Below are 21,074 nucleotides of genomic sequence, written 5' to 3'. Positions count from 1 at the left end.
GGCAGAATTTCTCAGGCTGGTGAAAATTTAATTTGCCATCCTCGGATCAGAAGTAGGTTTCCATAGGATGTAGGGCCCAAACCAAATTGTATACAAATGCCTGTAAATATGTGTCTCGGCCATATTGGGGAAGGTGAAATATGTATGTTGGTTAAAAGGGGGCGGGGGGGGGGGGGGGGGGGGGGGGGGGTCACAGCTACAGTTGTTGTCATGAAGATGCTCGCTTGCAAATATACATGTTGGTTTTTGCACATTTTTTTCTGATAATGTCTCATTTATAATGTTTTGGATATAAAACATAAAAACTAAATAAAAAACATTTCTAGAAAAAAAAATGACACTATTTGAAGAGGAGCAAGGGAGTTTTCTAGGCGCCATGGCCAACATTTAACCCCCAACAAATAGTTAAAGCAGATTATCTGGTCATTATTTCATTGTAATGTGTGGGAACTCCAAGTGTGTAAATTGGCTGCCATATTTCCTATAGTGACTACATTTCAATGGAGTGCTTTGGATGAAAGGTATTGGCAAGTTTACGTTTTTTTTATAGTAATTCCAGCAAATACCAAATAAACACTGGTACAAGTGCGAATCCTGTACAAGCTGGTTGCACTTACCAATATCAGGTTGTTTCTGCATGAATAATCTTGAAACTGTACAGTTATGCAGAAACAACCTGATAAAACAATTTTAAGACATGTGTTTGCATATCATTGAACGGTATTTAGTATGTGAATGCTTGTTGTAGTTTATATTGTAAAGAATCGACATACATTGAGTGGAGTTTTCAAAAAAAGTGGCAAAGTGTCAGGTTCTGACTGAAAATTGGCATGCTTCTCCCCAGAAACTCAGCCAGGCTTTCCGCCCAGATCTTCTGACACTTTGTCAGGGGAAAAAAAAAATTGGTGGCCGTGTTTGGCGCCATCACTCTGGCGGGCAGGGCCTGATAGTCAGCAAGCCTGGCTACAGATATCAGGCCGCCATCATTGAAAGGCTCCCCGATCAGCAAGAAAACCGAACTCTCTCTCAGCCTTCCTCCCAACCAAGCTTCAAGGCGATGTCCCTCCAAGGAATTGCACATTCACCGGAGCGCACCCCTCTTTCTCCACCCCCCCCCCCCCCATAAGGGGATGGCATGCTCTCCCAAGGGTGGCATTACCCAGCCTTGGCCCTCAACCCGGGGCCTCCAGGCACCTCTGCGTCTCTGGTGTGATCATCACGGTCGGTTTTCGTTTTTGAAAACCAGTAGTAAATAGGGTCGGCCTCTGAGGGTGGGGGGAGGTGGAGATGAGAACATCACATGGGCCTGGAAAGTACAGCATAAAGCAGTCTAATTATATTAAAATGTATTTAAATTTATGGTAATCAGGTCCAGGCCCTATCTGGGCATGAACCTGATTATGTCACCAACGGGAGGGATGGTAAGATCTCAAACCGGGATCTCGCTGGCACAAATCCCATTATGGCTCTTTCGCGAGATTTAGCTGCCATAAGGCGGCTTGCATACGACTGAATGGATCCGAGAAATTGTGCCCATTGTACTCCCCTCACTAAAACATTAACTAAAAGTTACTCATTTAAGTGACATTTACATCAACAACAAATGTTGACCTTTCTTGGGAGATGGGGGAAGTCAGTACCTCAGCAAAATCTCTTGAGATTTGGACAACCTTTGCAAGGCTACATGTATTCTCAATTTCTATTTCCCTGGTGTTAATGATGGGCCCTTATGGCAATCATTTGTACAACTGCATTGATGGCTTGGCCAATTCAAATGATATTGAAAGTAATTCCAGGCTTGACTCGGTAGAATGGGAGGTTCCCTTCCCCGAAATTTAATTTATAGCAACCTAAAAACAGTAATAAAGAGCTCTCCCAAAAACTGCAATGAAAATAGCTGACAGATTTGGAACGAGTTCACCCCAGTTACTCACGACTTGCCCAATTCTGGATCAGGTCTTTCTAAACTCTATGGAGAAAACAATCATTTGCGGCAATTTTTAAGGGGAACGTGCGTTGAAGGTTTCTTCTTTACCTTATTACTAAATGTATTTATATACTTGATACACGGATTTGGCTATGATACAACATTATTTTGCTTCTTTTAGCCATAATATTTAGGATTGTAAGGCTTGTGCCGTGCTCAGAACAAGGCGAGAATGATTCCTAAACTTTGATACTTTAAGTCATCAGGATAAACTCATGGACTTATTCTGGAGGAATAGAGGCTATGAGGAGATTCAGTTCAGAAGATGCTACAGTAGCAGAGTCAGTACTGCTGGAGCAGAAGCTCCGGGTTTGAGTCCAATGCCAGGACTTGTGGCCTGGAAAGGACATTCAACATGGTTCACCGTCTGATAATCAGTTCAGCGATCCTTCAACCACTTCCCCCTCTATTCCCCTAAAGGTAAAAAAAAACAGCAGTATATGGGAGTGAAGATATGCTAACAACAAAGTTCAATTGATTTTTTAAAGAATAAAAAAATTGCTGGATGCAATGCTTTGGGAGAAAGCATTCAAGATGATTATAATAACAGGACTCATTGCTAAAATACTTTGGCAAACCCTTTAAATGCAAGGACATATTTCTCCTTGTAAACTGGCTCTCTAGAACAGGTTACCACCAGACAGGGCAGGTGAAGATAACCTGCAATTCTTTCAGAAGAGATTTGTCACCTTCCTGAATGGGTAGGACACTACATTGCAAAGAGGCAAGAGGTATATTTAGGTAAAATTGTACACTAATGTATGGTGAGCTTTGGTCTAATGGAACTTTAAGTGTTCGAGAGAAATTACTTCCTGAAAATAACTGCAGGGTTTTTCCCTTATTTGGGCCAACCCAAGGAACTAAAAATTTTTTTTAGGAAGTCAGTGAGTTGAGATCATGCTGCGAATGGAACAGGCATCGATAGAACCAAATGTTTTTTCATGTCTTTTCCTTTCATAGCCTGGTTTGGCCTTCATGTGAGCATTTTACTGAATCAGAGATTAATACTGACCCTTTGCATCTACACAGGAAGAAATCTGAGGGAATGCTAAAGGGAAGTGATGCATCTTCTCCATTTTTCAAAAATGCTTAAAGGTTTGGCAGATGCTTCTAAATCAGACTTTTGAGCATATTTTCAAATGGAACTGCTATCACCCAATCTGCTCTGGACACCGGGATTTAGACTATAAGGCCTGCCAACTCAATTCAATTGTGTGTCATTTGACTCAAGAAAGGTCTTTAAATTATATCAATTACACTGTCTTATTACATAAATTATTCAAATTCAAATTATCTAGCATTGTAAAACTGGATGAGGTGCTGTAGATAAGCTTTGTTTTAGACCGTTAGGATTTGGATTGTTTGCTCAAGGCCAGAACCAAAACAGGACAAAGTTGCACAAAGATCCTTCATAGAAGTATTATAATTTTGTTGGGCAATTGTGTGGGGATTATTTGATGTTGGAGTTTGTTTGTATGAGTGGAGTTGGGGAGGGAACAATAGGTGGGAGACTATTTGGCGCCGGGGATGGGGGCCACCAATCTAGCTGGGCGAGCCAGCTCTCGGAAGCGAAGTGGAGGGTATGAATGTGTTTGGTTTAATAAAGGGGTTGGGGTTTCAGGGTGTTGTTACTCGGGGGAAGGAGGGGTGAATGTTCTGCTGACGAGGGACGGACTTGGGCTGAGGGACAGAGAGGTGGTTGGGGGCGGGGTCTGCCTAGGGATGGACCGGTGGAGGTACGGAGCACGGGCTGAAGGTGGTCCTAAGAAAGGGGATGGCTGATCGGCGGTGGGAGGGGGACAATAAGCCCCCCAACTAGGCTGATCACCTGGAATGTTCGAGGGTTGAATGGGCCAGTCAAAAGGGCATGTGTGTTCGCGCATCTTAGGGGATTGAAGACGAACGTGGTAATGTTGCAGGAGACGCACCTTAAGAGTTACGGACCAGGTTAGACTGAGGAAAGGGTGGGTCAGTCAGGTCTTTCACTCGGGACTAGATTCAAAGACTCGAGGGGTCGTGATCCTCATCAATAAGCGGGTGGTATTTGAGGCGGGTAGAATAGTCTCGGATGTGGGAGGTCGGTACATTATGGTCAGTGGGAAGGTAAAGGGGATGCAGGTGGTATTAGTAAATGTGTATGCTCTAAATTGGGATGATGTGGAGTTTATAAAGAGGATGCTGGGGAAGATACCGGACCTGGACTCGCACAGGTTGGTCATGGGAGGGGACTTCAACACAGTTATGGACCCTGGCTTGGACTGGTCAAGCTCGAAAACGGGCAGGGTGCCAGCAATGGCAAAGGACCTAAGAGGTTTCATGGAGCTGATGGTGGTTGGGGGGGCGGATCCATGGAGATTTGGGCAGCCGAGGGTGAAGGAGTTCTCCTTCTACTCACACATGCATAAAGTGTACTCCTGGATTGATTTTTTTATTTTGAACAGGGCCTTACTGGCAGGGGCAGTGGACACGGGGTACTCGGCGATCACAATCTCAGACCATGCTCCACACTGGGTTGACCTGCAGGTTAGTAAAGACAGTAACCAGCGTCCGCACTGGAGGTTGGATGTGGGACTTTTGGCAGATGAAGGGGTGTGCGAGCGGCTGAGGAAATGTATTCACAGCTACCTGCAGGTCAATGACGGGGGAAATTTCAGCAGCAGTGGTCTGGGAAGCACTGAAGGCAGTGGTCAGCGGGGAGCTGATCTCGATCCGGGCCCATAGGGAGAAGGTGGACAGGGAGGAGACGGACCGAATGGTAAAGGAGTTACTACAGATTGATAGGAGGTATGCGGAGACCCCAGAGGCAGGGCTTTTAAGGGAACGGCGGAGGTTACAGGCGGAGTTTAGCTTACTGACCACAGGGAGGGCGGTGGAGCAGTTGAGAAAGGTGAGGGGGGGGGGCGATCTATGGACATGGAGAGAAGACCAGCAGAATGCTTGCACAGCAGCTTAGGAAGAGGGAGGCAGCTAGGGAGAGAGGGAAAGTAAAGAACAGAGATGGGAGCCTGGTTGGTGATCCAGTAGGGGTGAATAAGACATTTAGGGATTTCTACAGCAGGTCGGAACTTCCGATGGGGCCGGAGGGGTTGAGGTGCTTCTTGGAGGGGCTGAATTTCCCAAAGGTGGACGGGGAGCGGGTAGAAGGGCTGGGGGCCCCAATCGGGCTGGAGGAGATAGTGGAGGGCTTGAAGGCCATGCAGGCGGATGAAGCCCCCGGTCCGGATGGGTACCCAGTGGAGTTTTATAAAAGGTTACCTGGGATGTTGGGGCCGGTGTTGATGAGGATGTTCAATGAGGCAAGTGAAAGAGGGGTGTTGCCCCCGACGATGTCACAGGCAACGATTTCACTGATTCTTAAGCGGGACAAGAACCCGGAGCTGTGTGGGTTCTAAAGGCCGATCTCCCTGTTGAATGGAGATGCCAAGTTGCTGGCCAAAACCTTTTCCTCCAGGATCGAGGATTGTGTTCCGGACGTTATTGGGGAGGACCAGACGGGGTTTTTTAAGGGTAGGCAGTTGGTGGCCAATGTAAGAAGTCTGTTAAATGTGATCATGATGCCCCCCGAAGGTAGGGAGGTGGAGGTAGGGATCGCAATGGATGAAGAAAAGGCTTTTGATCGGATAGAATGGGAGTATCTGTGGGAGATACTGGGATGGTTCGGATTCGGGTGGAGCTTTATTAACTGGGTCAGGTTGCTGTATCAGGCTCCTGTGGCAAGTGTACGGACGAATAGGACAACATCGGACTATTTTAGACTGCACCGGGGACGAGACAGGGATACCCCTCTCCCCACTGTTGTTCGCGCTCGCTATGGAGCCATTGGCAATTGCTCTGAGAGCCTCGAGGGGCTATGGAAGAAATTATGAGGACTCCAGGAGAATTTGGCCGGGTTTCGGGGTATAAGCTTAATATGGGAAAGAGTGAGATGTTTGTGGTCCAGGCGACGGGACAGAAGAGGCGACTGGGAGACCTGCCGTTTAGGTTACCAAAGGGAAGCTTGAGGTACCTAGGCATCCAAGTGGTTTGGGAATGGGACCGGCTGCAGAAACTGAATCTGGCCCAACTGGTGGACCAAATGAAGGACGATTTTCGGAGATGGGACGCGCTTCCGTTGACTCTGGCTGGGAGGGTGCAATGGTGAAAATGACGAACCGAGATTCCTATTTGTATCTCAGTGTCTCCCCATCTTTATTCCGCGATCCTTTTTTAAGCGGGTCAACAGAGTGATCACGGGCTTCGTTTGGGCGGGCAAGACCCCATGAGTAAGGAAGGTAATGTTTGAACGGAGTCGGGGAGAAGGCAGGCTGATGCTGCCAAATTTTAGTAACTATTACTGGGCGGCGAATATAGCCATGATCAGGAAGTGGGTGGTAGAGGAGGGGTCGGCATGCGTACGTATGGAGGCGGCTTCATGTTAGGGCAACAATTTGGGGGCGTTGGTAACTGCGCCTCTGCCGTTCCCGCTGGCACGGTACTGCACCAGTCCAGTGGTGGTGGCAGCCCTGAGAGTTTGGGGCCAGTGGAGGCGGCATGTGGAAGCAGTGGGAGCATTGGTCTGGACCCAATCTTTGATAATCACCAGTTTGCACCGGGCAGAATGGACGGGGGTTTCTGCTTATGGTGGAGAGCGGGGATTGAGAGGATGGGGGATATGTTCATAGAGGGGAGTTTTCCCCGAGTCTGAGGGCGTTGGAGGAAAAGTTTGGGTTGGCAAGGGGCAACAAATTCAGGTATCTGCAGGTGCGGGACTTCCTTCATAAACAGGGCCGGGATTCTCCCCTTCCCGGCGGGGCGGGGGGTCCCAGCGTGATGGAGTGGCGTGAACCACTCCGGCATCGGGCCGCTCCTTCAGGGGCCAAGCCCTCACCTTGAGGGGCTAGGCCCGCGCCAGAGTGTTTGGCGTTCCGCCGGCTGGGGTGGACGGCCTTTGGCGCCACTCCAGCCGGGGCCAAAAGGACTTCGCCGGCTGCCGTAAATCCGCACATGCGCTGGAGCGTCAGCGGCTGCTGGCGTCATCCCCGCGCATGCGCAGGGGAGGGGGTCACTTCCGCCTCTGCCATGGTGAAGACCATGGCGAAGGCGGAAGGAAAAGAGTGCCCCCACGGCACAGGCCACCCCGCCGATCGATGGGTCCCGATCGCGGGGCAGGCCACCGTAGGGGCACCCCCCGGGGCCAGATCGCCCCGCGCCCCCCCCAGGACCCCGGAGCCCGCCCGCGCCGCCTGCTCCCGCCGATCACGTAGGTGCTTTGATTCCCGCCGGCGGGAGAGGCTTGACAGCGGCGGGACTTCGGCCCATCGGAGGCCGGAGAGGGGGTCGACCGGCGCGATTCCCGTCCCTGCCGAATCTTTGGTGGCGGAGAATTCGGGACACGGCGGGGGTGGGATTGACGCCGGCCCCCGGCGATTCTCCGACCTGGCGGGGGGGGGTCGGAGAATCCCGCCCCAGGTGTCAACCTTCCCGCTCCTACCGCTAAGGGAGATTCAGGACAGGGTCGTTTCTAGAGGGTGGGTAGGAGAAGGGAGCGTCTCGGACATTTATAAGGATCTTATGGGGTCAGAGGAGACGCAGACCAAGGAGCTGAAGCGCAAGTGGGAGGAGGAGCTGGGAGGTGAGATAGAGGATGGTCTATGGGCAACGTGTTGAGTAGAGTTAACACGTCCACAACATGCGCCAGGCTCAGCCTGATACAATTTAAGGTTGTTCGCCGGGCTCACATGACAGTGGCTCGGATGAGCGGATTCTTTGGGGTGGAAGACAGGTGTGCAAAATGTGCGGGAGGACCAGCGAACCATGTCCACATGTTCTGGGCATGTCCGAAGCTTAGGGAATTTTGGCAGGGGTTTGCAGACGTCATGCCCACGGTGTTAAAAACAAGGGTGGCGCGGAGTCCAGAGGTGGCAATTTTCGGGGTGTCAGAAGACCCGGGAATCCAGGAGGAGAAAGAGGCAAACGTTCTAGAGGGATGGAGTTTAAGACTAGGGAGGTTATGTTGCAATTGTATAAGGTGTTAGTGCGGCCACACCTGGAGTATTGTGTTCAGTTTGGTCTCCTTACTTGAGAAAGGACGTACTGGCGCTGGAGGGTGTGCAGAGGAGATTCACTAGGTTAATCCCAGAGCTGAAGGGGTTGGATTATGAGGAGAGGTTGAGTAGACTGGGACTGTACTCGTTGGAATTTAGAAGGATGAGGGGGGATCTTATAGAAACATTTAAAATTATGAAGGGAATAGATAGGATAGATGCGGCAAGGTTGTTTCCACTGGCGGGTGACAGCAGAACTAGGGGGCATAGCCTCAAAATAAGGGGAAGTAGATTTAGGACTGAGTTTAGGAGGAACTTCTTCACCCAAAGGGTTGTGAATCTATGGAATTCCTTGCCCAGTGAAGCAGTTGAGGCTCCTTCATTACATGTTTTTAAGGTAAAGATAGATAGTTTTTGAAGAATAAAGGGATTAAGGGTTATGGTGTTCGGGCCGGAAAGTGGAGCTGAGTCCACAAAAGATCAGCCACGGTGTTAAAAACAAGGGTGGCGCGGAGTCCAGAGGTGGCAATTTTCGGGGTGTCAGAAGACCCGGGAATCCAGGAGGAGAAAGAGGCAAACGTTCTAGAGGGATGGAGTTTAAGACTAGGGAGGTTATGTTGCAATTGTATAAGGTGTTAGTGCGGCCACACCTGGAGTATTGTGTTCAGTTTTGGTCTCCTTACTTGAGAAAGGACTACTGGCGCTGGAGGGTGTGCAGAGGAGATTCACTAGGTTAATCCCAGAGCTGAAGGGGTTGGATTAGAGGAGAGGTTGAGTAGACTGGGACTGTACTCGTTGGAATTTAGAAGGATGAGGGGGGATCTTATAGAAACATTTAAAATTATGAAGGGAATAGATAGGATAGATGCGGCAAGGTTGTTTCCACTGGCGGGTGACAGCAGAACTAGGGGGCATAGCCTCAAAATAAGGGGAAGTAGATTTAGGACTGAGTTTAGGAGGAACTTCTTCACCCAAAGGGTTGTGAATCTATGGAATTCCTTGCCCAGTGAAGCAGTTGAGGCTCCTTCATTACATGTTTTTAAGGTAAAGATAGATAGTTTTTTGAAGAATAAAGGGATTAAGGGTTATGGTGTTCGGGCCGGAAAGTGGAGCTGAGTCCACAAAAGATCAGCCATGATCTAATTGAATGGCGGAGCAGGCTCGAGGGGCCAGATGGCCTACTCCTGCTCCTAGTTCTTATGTTCTTATGTTCTTATGTTCTTATGTTCTGGCCTTTGCTTCCCTGGTAGCCCGGAGACGGATACTATTAGCTTGGAGGGACTCAAAGCCCCCGAAGTCGGAGACCTGGCTATTGGAAATGGCTAGCTTTCTCTGGAGAAAATCAAGTTCGCCTTGAGAGGGGCACTGTTAGGGTTCACCTGGAGGTGGCAACCGTTCGTCGACTTCTTTGCGGGAAATTAATCGTCAGCAGATTTTGGGGGTGGGGGTAGTAGTTTAGATTAGAGCAGGGGGTCAATAAGGGTGGGACCTGTACGAGAGGTAAATGGCTTTTGCACTATGTTTATAGTTTCAGGTATATTGTTTCTTTTGTTGTCATCACTATACCAAAAATACCTCAATAAAATGTTTATTAAAAAAAAGTATTATTATTTTATGATGAGCCAATAATCTCCATGACTAATTTATTCCTCATTAAAACTTATGCCAAAGACCCGGGTTCGATCCCGGTCCCAGGTCACTGTCCATGTGAAGTTTGCACATTCCCCCTGGGCCTTCGTGGGTCTCACCCCCATAGTCCAAAGATGTGCAGGGTAAAGGGATTGGCCACATTACATTGCCCCTAAATTGGATAAATTAAATAAATAAATAAAATTTAAAACTTATGCCAAATGATGCTTTAACTATATATAGCAACTTCCCATCTTCCTTTGCTGGTTATTGAGGAGAACTCAAAACTTACCAAGTGAAGCTTGAACATTAAACTGCAGCGTCATTCAGTCTCATAACAAAATCAAATTTCACATTAAAATTAATGGGCAACTTGTTGGTATTGGTGAAACAGCCAAACACACTGCAGACATTCTGGATGAAAATCCCAGTTAAACCATAAAAATTGGTCCAACATTCTTTTTAATTCAATTGTGTTTGATCTTACTTTCTAACATGGTAAACATTTTTTTTTTTTTAATACCCTCTTTACTGCTCACATTATGTATTGTCATCTATCTATCTGGGGACAAGTATGCCAGGCTGATTTACAGTTAACAGTTAAACTGTATAATAGAGGTCATCATATCCCATTATAATGCAGACCACAATTTACATCACTACTTTTTATTCAAAGACCATAAAACATAGTATTTTTATGGGAAGTTTAACATTTCACATTCAGTTTTAATATTTTTAACATATAAGTGCTATCATGGACATGCTCCAGGGCAGTTATCGCAAAATAATTTTTGAAACCCACCCAATTCAAGGACAAATGATTATCAGGCTGCCTTTTGGACTGAGTGGTCATTTTCCAATGCAAGGCCCATTGGAATCAACCCTTTTCTTGGCTTTTTGTGAACTTTTAAAATAACTCACTGGGCTGTGAGCATCGATGGCAAAAGCCAAAATTTATTGCCTATCCCTAATTGCCCTTGAGCAGTGAACCACTGCAGTCACGTACACCTATAATGCTTTCTGGAGTGGTTTAATATGTTTCAGACAACAGTTTAAGAACCATGGACCTGGAGTCGCATGTAGGCCAGACTGAGTAAGGATGGCAGATTTCCTGTCCTGAAGGACATTAGTGAATCAAATGGGTTTTGACAACAATCCAGTAGCTTCGTGGTCATTAATAATGAGACTAGTATTTCAATCCAGATTCATTAATGAAATGAATTAGAATTCCTCCCAATTTGTGTGCGGTTTTTGAACTCGTGTCTCTGGAGCACAAGACCATTATCATTGCTCTATGTAAGGGGCTGCCGTTCAAACAAGCCCGAAATAAATCCGCTACCTGGGGATCTAAATAGCCCATGACTGGAAAGGGATCCACAAATGGAACCTCACCAGCCTGACGGAGGAAGTTAAAAAGGACCTGCAAAGATGGAACACACTCCCGCTCTCCCTCGCGGGGAGAGTCCAGACGATCAAAATGAACGTACTGCCCAGGTTCCTCTTCCTGTTTAGATCCATTCCGATCTACATCCCCAAGGCCTTTTTCAAAGCGCTGGACAAACATATCATGGCGTTCGTATGGGGGGGGGGTAAAAATGCTAGGATCCCAAAGAAGGTCATACAAAAAACAAAATCCAGGGGGGGGCTAGCCCTCCCGAATCTACAATTCTACCACTGGGCGGCAACAGCCGAGCGAGTAAGGGGATGGATCCAGGAGCCAGAAGCCGAGTGGGTGCGTGCGGAGGAGGCCTCCTGCATGGGAACCTCCCTCCGGGCCCTCGCCACGGCAGCACTCCCATCCCCACCCAAAAAACACTCCACCAGCCCAGTGGTGACAGCCACCCTCCAATCCTGGAACCAACTGCGGCAGCAATTTGGCCTGTACAAAATGTCGGACAAGGCTCCCATCTGCAACAACCATAGGTTCAAACCAGCACTGACTGACGCCACCTTCAAAAGGTGGAGGCAGGACGGGGGGACACTGACAATCAGGGACCTATACACGGACGACAGGATCGCAACACTGGACGAACTGACAGAGAAATTTCAGCTAGCTGGGGGGAACGAGCTACGGTACCTGCAGCTCAAAAACTTCCTACGAAAGGAGACAAGGACATACCCACAACCGCCACGACAGACACTACTGGAAGACCTACTGGACGCAAGTATCCTAGAGAAAAGGAACTGTAGTGACATGTATGACCGACTGGTAGATAGGGACGACACCGTACTGGACGCAACAAGAAGGAAATGGGAGGACGACCTGGGGTTGGAGATAGGGTGGGGACTCTGGAGCGAAGCACTGCATAGGGTCAACTCCACCTCCACGTGCGCAAGGCTCAGCCTGACGCAACTAAAAGTGGTACATAGAGCCCACTTAACAAGAAACAGTATGAGTAGGTTCTTCCCGGAGGTGGAGGACAAATGTGAGCGGTGCCAAAGAGGCCTGGCCAACCACGCCCACATGTTCTGGTCTTGCCCCAGACTTGTGGAGTACTGGACAGCCTTCTTCGAGGCTATGTCCAAAGTGGTGGGGGTGAGGGTGGAGCCATGCCCGATAGTGGCGGTCTTCGGGGTTTCAGACCAGCCAGATCTATTCCTGGGGAGGAGGGCGGACGCCCTTGCCTTTGCCTCCCTGATTGCCCGCCGTAGAATCCTGTTTGGCTGGCGGTCAGCAGCACCGCCCAGAGCTGCAGACTGGCTGTCCGACCTCTCGGAATCTCTCCAAATGAAGAAAATCAAATTCGCCATCCGAGGGTCGGACGACGGCTTCCACAGAACGTGGGAGCCATTCATGCAACTGTTCCGGGACCTGTTTGTGGCCAACGTACATGAGGAAGAATAGTCGGGTGGCCAAGAACCAGGGGAAAACGGAGGGGAATCGGGGGAAGGTAGCCGGGGGGAGGGGGGGGGGGGGGGGGGGGGGGGGGTTACGGGCTCGGTATGGGGGTTTGATGGCAAGCCAAGGCCCAAAACCAAACTATAAATAAATGCCTATAAACATGTGCCTCGGCCATATTGGGGAATGTAAAATATGTATGCTGGCTAAAGGGGGCGGCCACAATTGTTGTTATGAAGATGCTTACCTGTAAATATTCATGTTAAATTTTTGTGTTTTCCTTTTTTTTTCTCTCTCTCTAATAATTTGTAATTTGTCATATATAAAATATGAAAACTCAATAAAAAACATTTATAAAAAAAAATCATTGCTCTATGTTACCATCCCCATGCATTAAGATTGAACGGCATTTTTTTAAAACTTGAAATATATATGCATTTATGTACATATTTCACAATCGTTAATACATGGAAAGTATTTGAATTGATAAAATGATTATTTATTACCTAGTGCAGGTGCAAGTGCTGATACTGGATTTGATGGGTCCAGCTGGAAGCCACCCAGCATAAACTGTGCGTCAGTTGCATTCTCCAGCTTCAGGCCAGGGAGGTTCATGTTCTGGGCCAGGTAGTACTGGTAAAGCTCAGCCTCTGCAGGTGCCAGGTTACTGAGGCCTAAGTGTCTGTTGTGCTGAATCTGGTTCATGTTCTGCTGGAGCAGCATCATGTTGTGCATGTGCTTCTCACTGGTCATATGAATGCGCAGGTTCCTGGCTACATTCGTCTCATAGTCGCACACCTCGCACCGCCAAGTGGGTTTGGTTTTTGGTTTGGTGGGCGAGGAGGCCCCGCAGGTGCTCAAACTGGCGGCCGCGGCGGCTGCAGCAGCTGCAGCCGCCACAGCTGGTCCAGCAGTGTGGCTAAAAACTTGGTCGCCCCCGCCATTCTGTAGGTTCTGCATGTTATTGAGATGCTTGTCGGACTGCATATGAATACTGAGATTTCCTTTGGTTGTAGTGGAATAGTTACACACCTCACATCGGAAAGGCTTGTAACCACATGTATAGCTCTCGCCCCGGGCCAACCGAGGGTGAGGTTGCCCAGATTTGCAATACACACATGAGCCACCGGATTCTGGGTGCTTTTCCTTCATGTGGGCCTCCAGCGTCTGCTGGTACTTGTAGTGCCAGTTACACTTTGGACACTTCAAGGTCTTGCATGAGTTCCGAGAATGCATCATGGTCATGTGCCCACCAAGGGAGCGGGAGGAGCCCAGGACCGTGTCGCACTTCGGACACTCAACGCTGCTTCCGGATGAGCATTCCCCACCCCCCAGGTCACAGGGAGTGCTGGTATACTGGTGATGGGAGGTACAGTTTCCTTCCTCGCCATCGACAGGTTCATTTGGTTCAGGAGCTGTGGCACTGTCTTTATTGGCACTTTCATCTACAAAGTCCATCCTATTACTCTCAGTATTACCGACACTGCTGTCGCCGCTTGCACTGTCGTTTGACAAGCTCACTGCATTCCTCCCGTTTGCACCATCGAAAACAACAAAGGAAGAAGTAGAAGAAGAAGAGGTGCCCCTTGGAGAAGGGTTTAGCACATTAGGCATTAAAGGAGATTTAGAAATGCTTTGGTTTGAGAGAGCGAGTTCCTTGCTGCTACATGCATCACCCTCAGGGTCTTCCTGGGGGTCATCATCATCCTCATCCGACTCGTTTGGGAACAGTTCTTTGCACTCCTCATCTTCCTCTGCTTGTTCAGCAGAGTCCGCCTTTTCTATGAGGCTACTGTCAGCACTAAACTCTCCACTGGCTTTTTTCTTCTCAATTTCCATCCCCAAATCCTTGCTCTCTGACATTTTGGTAGGCCCGGAAGCAAGGTGGCCCAGAGGGACTGAGGTAATTGGGGTCTTTAGGGCTGAGCTTGTCAGCCCTCCAAGGTTCAACAGAGCACTTTGTGCCAGAGGGATTGAATGAGGCTGCTCAGCTGCACTCGTGTTACCTTCAGAGTCTTTTAATAAAGCCAAACCGGCCTGGACAGCCTCATCGCCATCAACATGGATTCCACTAAAAGTACCGTAGAAGTTCTGACCAGGGCCAATGAGGTTAGCTGTGGAAACTAAAGGGTGTTGAAAGTTTTTGATTTTTGGTTCCAGAAAGCTTATAAGAGGTTCCTTGTCTTTGCCTATCCCTTGGATGATAGCAGACACGTTCTTATTACTTAAGAGCTTGTGCTCCTCTTCACTAAGGGTCATTCGGTGGTCATGCACAGCATGCGTTACAAATGACCTCACATATCCAAAAGACAACTTGCACAAAAAACACATTAAAATCGGCTTTCGTTTGCCATAGAGCACGAAACTGTCAAACTTAGACAAGTCCACATTGTTAGGGACATCTTTGGATACACAAGAGTTTTTGGCAGAGCCATCACTGTTCAGGTAATCCTTGTTGCTTTTGTGTCGCACATCAAAAACACGGAAAGTGTGCAAGACAGGACTGATGCCTGTCAGTGCTGAGGTATTTGGGAATGTCTGGTCACTACCAAACCACTTCCCAAAAGATGAGGCTATGTGAAAAGTGTTGATGATCTGTGGGTAGACAGAGACGGATGCTGCGGAGGTGGACTCCCCTTGCTTGTTCCCAGCGTTGGACATAGAGTTCATGAACAATGCTGGAAGAACACTACTGCCACTGGGCCCTCCAGACTGGATACTTTGCATTAGCTGGTTCACATTCTCCACGATGTAGGCGGAGCCATCTGCCTGATAGACTATCTCCCCAGTCAGGTTCTCCACGTCGCTTTCCTCTGCCTCGCTCATTTCACTGTCACTTTCCTCCTGGAGGAGCTGAGGGTGGGAGTTCGGGCAATGGTGTTCCATGTACTTTTGTAAACTTGAGAATGAGGATGAGCACTCGTTGCAGCTGACCTCCTTTGTGGACAGTGAGCCGTGTGAAACAACAGCCGCTGCAGCAGTCTCTGAGCTGCACTCGTCGAAGGATGTCCTTAGGTTCTCACACGGGACGCAGTTCTCTCGTGCAGACTCCATTGAAGCAGCTTTACCAGAGACCTGGGGGTTGGATTCAGTCCATTCCTGACGCTGGGAGGTGCTGCACCCATCCTCTTGCCCAGTGATGGTAGGGGAGTCACAGGTTTCCATAGCGATGGCTACATGAGTGTTTCATTGCATCCAGTCCGGCAGGGGCCTAAAAATTGAAAGAAAATAGTAAATAAATAAGTGTGTTGCACATATAAATAAACTCTTACATCTGACACACTGATAGATTGATCCTGAGAGTAATATATTTCTTCGACATTTTACAGAGAACTATCAAATTCCAAAGCCTACTGTTGGTAATATAATTGGACAACGGTAGAATTCACTGATATGAAATCTCACTGTCCGCTATTTTAGCTGATTTCAAATAAAATGGGTTCATGCTGGAGTTAAAACAGCAGACAGAGGAATATCCTACAAATGTGTTAGATGCTCACCCACTAATGTTACCAGTGATTTCTGAGCAAATAGCACTGACATGATTGTGAAAGAAAAAGGTAAATATTCATTTCACCAGCTCTTCAAAGTACATCCAATGATCGAGCGAAATTCAACATACTGAACTTGGTCAACACTGTCCACACGGAGCATAAAGGTTAATCTCGAAGCAGAATTTATTGTGGCAGCAAGTCTTGTTATGAGGATGAGGAAGAACAAGCCTCCTCGCACATTTCAATCAGCTGTTCAATGTATGTCATGCACCTGAATTTGTGCACCTGATGGTGTACGATAGGTTGAAGCAGTTTTACAGAGAACCTTGACACTAGTCATTTGATGCTATTTCATCAGGCCCAGGGCATCTTTGAGTACCCCGAAGAATTTTCAGAAACTTAAAAATTTTTTTTAGAGTATACAATTATTTCTGTTTCCAATTAAGGGGCAATTTAGCGTGGTCAATCCACACAGCCTGCACATCTTTGGGTTGTGGGGGTGAAACCCACGCAAACACGGGGAGAATGTGCAAACTCCACACGGACAGTGACCCAGAGCCGGGATCGAACCTGGGACCTCGGCGCCGTGAGGCAGCAGTGCTACTCACTGCGCCACAGTGCTGCCCTGATTCCAACTCTGAGCAGGTTTCTTAGTAATCCCAGAGTGTGCCATTGTGACAGAAGTGCTTTTGTCCGAACTAGATAAAAACCACGTAATTTCACTTCAGCAAAATTGCGTAGGTTACAAACATTACTGAGTGGCAATGAGTTGGTACTGTTGGACCCTCTCCACCAACTGAAATGACAGTGTGATGAACTAGTGAAGCAAACATTTACTTAACCCAAGTTCAATCAATATACTTTATTCACAAAATTTCCACTTTGAAAACCAATCCAGCAGCAAGCTGAGTGAAGGCTAGATAAATCTGTGGCATTCTGTGCACATCGCTCATCAAAATGAGATTATTTTTTTTTAAAAAAGAAACAACAAAAAGCAAGTATCTGTAATGTGATTACCAATGTTTTTTTTACAGTCTAAAGTGGATTGTCTGTAGTTCTACCTTGCAGTAGGACTGGAACAGTAATACTGTTTGCCCACAGAGCTTTACGTTGACTGACATCTGCTCAGTTACAAGTACCTAAACTGTCACTAATTACAAATGAGATTTATAGTGCATGCATTCAATGCCATGTATGACTTTGCAGCTTTACGAAAGAAGGTGAATATCCCACCACCATCATTTGAATAAGGTTGCAGAAAATTTCAAAAGCATCAGCAATTTCTTTACTGATGGAGGAGAATAACATTAACCCCTTTTAACTCTGAAGGGAAAATGAACAAACATGCATCCATAGAGTACCTTTTATGTCCTCAAGATGTCCCAAAGCAGTTGATAGTAAATGAATTATATCTGAAATGTAGCGACTCCTGTTTTGTAGACAAACATTTCAGCATAAAATGCATGCAGTGAGATCTCACAGACAGTAATGGGATAAGAGACAAGGCAATCGGTTTTTGGTGGTGTTTGGTAGTGGTCCTTCAGCCATTAAGAAAGTATTCTTTTCTCTCCACCGATGCTGTCAGAACTGCTGAGGTGGTCCAGTATTTTCTGTTTCTGTTTAAGAAAGTATTCTATTTCTTTACGCAATAATTTTAAGCACCTCTTTCAAAGCTCCCCTTAGCTTTTTCGGAACTTAAGACAACTCCAACTTCTCTCGTCGATCCAAGTAACTACAATCCCTTAGCCCTGAATCGTTTTAGTCAATCTCTTCTCCAACCTCTCCAAAGCCTTGTCACCATTCCTAAAGTGAAACACCCATAATTGAACACCACGCTCCAGCTCGGACCAAATTAGTGGTTCATCAAGGTTTAGCATAACTTATTGACTCTTTATGTTTCTATTTTTAAAATGTCCAGGTATCCATCTGCTTTCTTAACCTGTCCCGCCATTTTCAAGGATTTGTTAACAAACAATCTCAGGTGTTTCTCTTTAATCCTCTTTAAAATAATACCAGTTAGAGTGCATTATCTCGTATTCTTCCTATCAAAATACTTTTACCCCACACTTATGCATTGAATTTCATCTACCATGTGTCAGCCCCCAGCCTGTCTATATCCTCTGAAATCTATTATTTTCCTGAGTGTTCGCTACACTTCCAAGTTTTGTAATCTGCAAATTTCAAAATTGTGCCCTGTTCCCCCAAGTCCAAGTCATTGATGTATATCAAATAAAGCAGCAATCCTAGTACAGATCCTCGCAGACCTTCATCATATACATTGCCCTATCCCAAAAGAATAGTCATTCACCACAACTCACCATTTTCTATCTCTTATTCAATTTTCTATCAATGCTGCTACTGCCCTTTTATCCCATGGACTTTAATTCTGCCAACAAGTCTAAGATACAGCACTTTATCACAAGTCTTTAGAATATCTGAATAGACAGCATCAACAGCACTGTCCTCATCCATGCTCTGCTGTACTATCAAAAAAACTAAATGAAGTTAATCAAACATATTTTGCCCTTGCATGGAAACAAATCTTTTCACACAACTAATGGTTTGGGTCTGGAATTCACTGCCTGGAAGAATGGTGGAGGCAGGTTCAATTGAGGCATTCAAGGTAACATTAGTTGATTGTTTAAATAGAAACAATGTGCAGGGGTATGGGGAAAAGGCATGGAAATGGCACTAAGTCATAATGCTCATTTGGAGAGCTGGTGCAAACACGTGGGCCGAGTGGCCTTCTTCGGTACTGTAACAATTCTGTAATTCTTTGATTCCATGCTCGCTCTCCTTCTTCAGCTCATGCTTGTCCAAGTGGCTGTTCTTCTTGTTGTGGATTACTGTTTCTTAAAGCTTTCCCGCTACTGGCACTCAACTAAGTGGCTTATAATTGCCAGGTTTTCCTTCCTCATCTTTTCTGAACAAGGGTGTACATTTTCAATCTTTCCATCTTTTGGCACCTCCCTTGTACCAAAGCAGGATTGGCTCATAGGGGTCACTGTCCGTGTGGAGTTTGCACATTCTCCCAGTGACTGTGTGGGTCTCACCCTCACAACCCAAAAATATGCAGGGTAAGTGTACTGGTCATGCTAAATTGCCCCTTAATTGGGAAAAAAAATAACTGGGTACTTTAAATTCATTTTAAAAAGGGATTGGAACATCGGGTAGAAATTACAGAGGTGCTAGCCACTAACTTCCCTCAACAATGTCGGATGCATTGCATCCATTCCAGATTACTGATCCACTTTATGTGATGCTGTGTAAGCCTTTTTATGACCTCCTGTTTATTACATCAGGTATCTCAGCAAACTTCTTGTTTACTGTATCTTTGGCATGGTCCACTTCCTTGGTAAACACCAGTGCAAAGTAGCACTCTTGTAATTCAGAGGCAATTCTGAGGTCCCCTACCACAAAACCTTCAGCCAATCCGAGTCTCTCCATGGGATACCAAGAAACAGCTGAGCACACTGAATACTGAAAAGGCTATGGGTGACGAGCCAATCTGTTACAGTACAGTACAGTAAAGTTACAACACAAGCATCTACCTGACAATGAGAAAAGGTGCCTCAGGTATGTTGTGCCTATTACAAGGCAGGACAAATCCAGTCCAGTTAATTACTGTTGCCATCAGTCCACTAACAATCATCAACAAAGAAATGGAAGGTGCTGTCCACAGTGTTCGCACACGCCATTTACTCAGTGATAACCTGCTCACTGATGCTCAGTTTGGGTTCCGCCAAGACCACTCAGCTCCAGACTTCATTACAGCTTTGGTCAAAGCATGGACAAAAGGCTTTGTGCTTTAATGCGTGGAGCAATTGTACGGGACCTTGGTGAGACCACGACTGGAATATTGTGAGCAGTTTTGGTTTCCTTATCTGAGGAAGGATGTTCTTGCTGCAGAGGAAGTGCTGAGAAGGTTTACCAGACTGATACATGGGATGGGATGGGATATATCAGGAGAGATTGAGTCGGTGAGGATTATATGCGCTGGAGTTCAGAAGAATGAGGGGATTTCATAGAAACCTACAAAATTCTAACAGAACTGGAGGTGCAGGAAGGATGTTCTCAATGACGGGAGAGTCCAGAACCAGGGGTCACAGTCTGAGGATACAGGGGAGACCATTTAGGAATGAAATGAGGAGAAATTAGTAATAAGCCTGTGGAATTCCCACCACAGAAAGCAATTGAGGACAAAACACTCTTCAAGAAGCAGTTTGATATAGCTCTTGGGGCTAAAGGGATCAAAAGATATGGTGGGGAAATCAAGAACAGGTGACTGAGTTAGATGATCAACAATGATCATAATGAATGGTTGAGCAGGTTTGAGGGATCAAGTGGCCTACTCATGCTCTTATTTTCTATGTTTCCAGTAGTGAGGTCAGAATGACTGCTCTTGATGTCAAGGCAGCAGTTGACAGAGTGTGACATCAAGGAGCCTTAACAAAATTGAAGTCAACGGGACTCAGGGGAAATCTCTCCATTAGTTGGAGTCATACCTAGCACAAAGGAAGATGATTGTGGTTGGTAAGGGTGAATCATCTCAGCCCCAGAACTTTACTGGAGTCCCTCAGGGTAATGTTCTAAGCTGCCCATCGTGAGCTGCTTCCCTCCAACTTAAGGGGAGAAGTGGGATGTTTGCTGATGATTGCACAGTGTTCAGCACCATTTGCGACTCATCAGTCACTGCAACAGTCTATTCTCACATGTAGCAAGGCCTGAAGGGGAAGGGGCATATAGGGAGACCGATCGGGAGGCCCTGATGCCAGAAATCTTAAAACATGGAGGAACAATGCCACAGGACCGCTAATTATTTTCAATCAATAGAAAAAACATTTAATAATTAGCTAAGCTAATACTTAAAAGTTTCTCTACCTTACAATGCCACAGTTGCTAAGCAACTACTGCTGGTTTATTTATTCTTCACACTGTTGCCCTCTCTAAGCACAATAGAAGCACAGTTGGAATTTAAACAACCCCCACTTAAACACTCTTGTCCATCATGAATCCAACTAAAGGTTTTATCCTTCCAGGCACAGAATCACTCAATTAAACCCACTTAAAACTATATTTATTTCTAATGTTTACCAATACAA

General features: G+C 46.7%; 1 protein-coding gene across 7 annotated transcripts in view; it reads right to left on the bottom strand.

Annotated features, from left to right (window-relative positions):
* The window catches only part of zfhx3 (zinc finger homeobox 3), a 589,682-nt gene that overhangs the window by 386,846 nt on the left and 181,762 nt on the right, over window positions 1-21,074 (bottom strand). For 6 of the 7 annotated variants that reach the window (XM_038806373.1, XM_038806374.1, XM_038806376.1 and 3 more), the window contains one exon: window positions 12,985-15,689. The exons of the other annotated variant lie outside the window; for it this stretch is intronic. In XM_038806373.1, coding sequence (XP_038662301.1) covers window positions 12,985-15,643 — 2,659 coding nt within the window. In that variant the 5' untranslated portion in view covers window positions 15,644-15,689. The remainder of the gene's footprint in view (window positions 1-12,984; window positions 15,690-21,074) is intronic. 7 annotated transcript variants of the gene reach the window in all.

The sequence above is a fragment of the Scyliorhinus canicula genome, chromosome 9, assembly GCF_902713615.1.
Source record: "Scyliorhinus canicula chromosome 9, sScyCan1.1, whole genome shotgun sequence".
Taxonomy (NCBI): Eukaryota; Metazoa; Chordata; class Chondrichthyes; order Carcharhiniformes; family Scyliorhinidae; genus Scyliorhinus; species Scyliorhinus canicula.
Note: the sequence above shows the minus strand (reverse complement) of the source record. Positions and strands in the feature narration are given on the sequence as shown.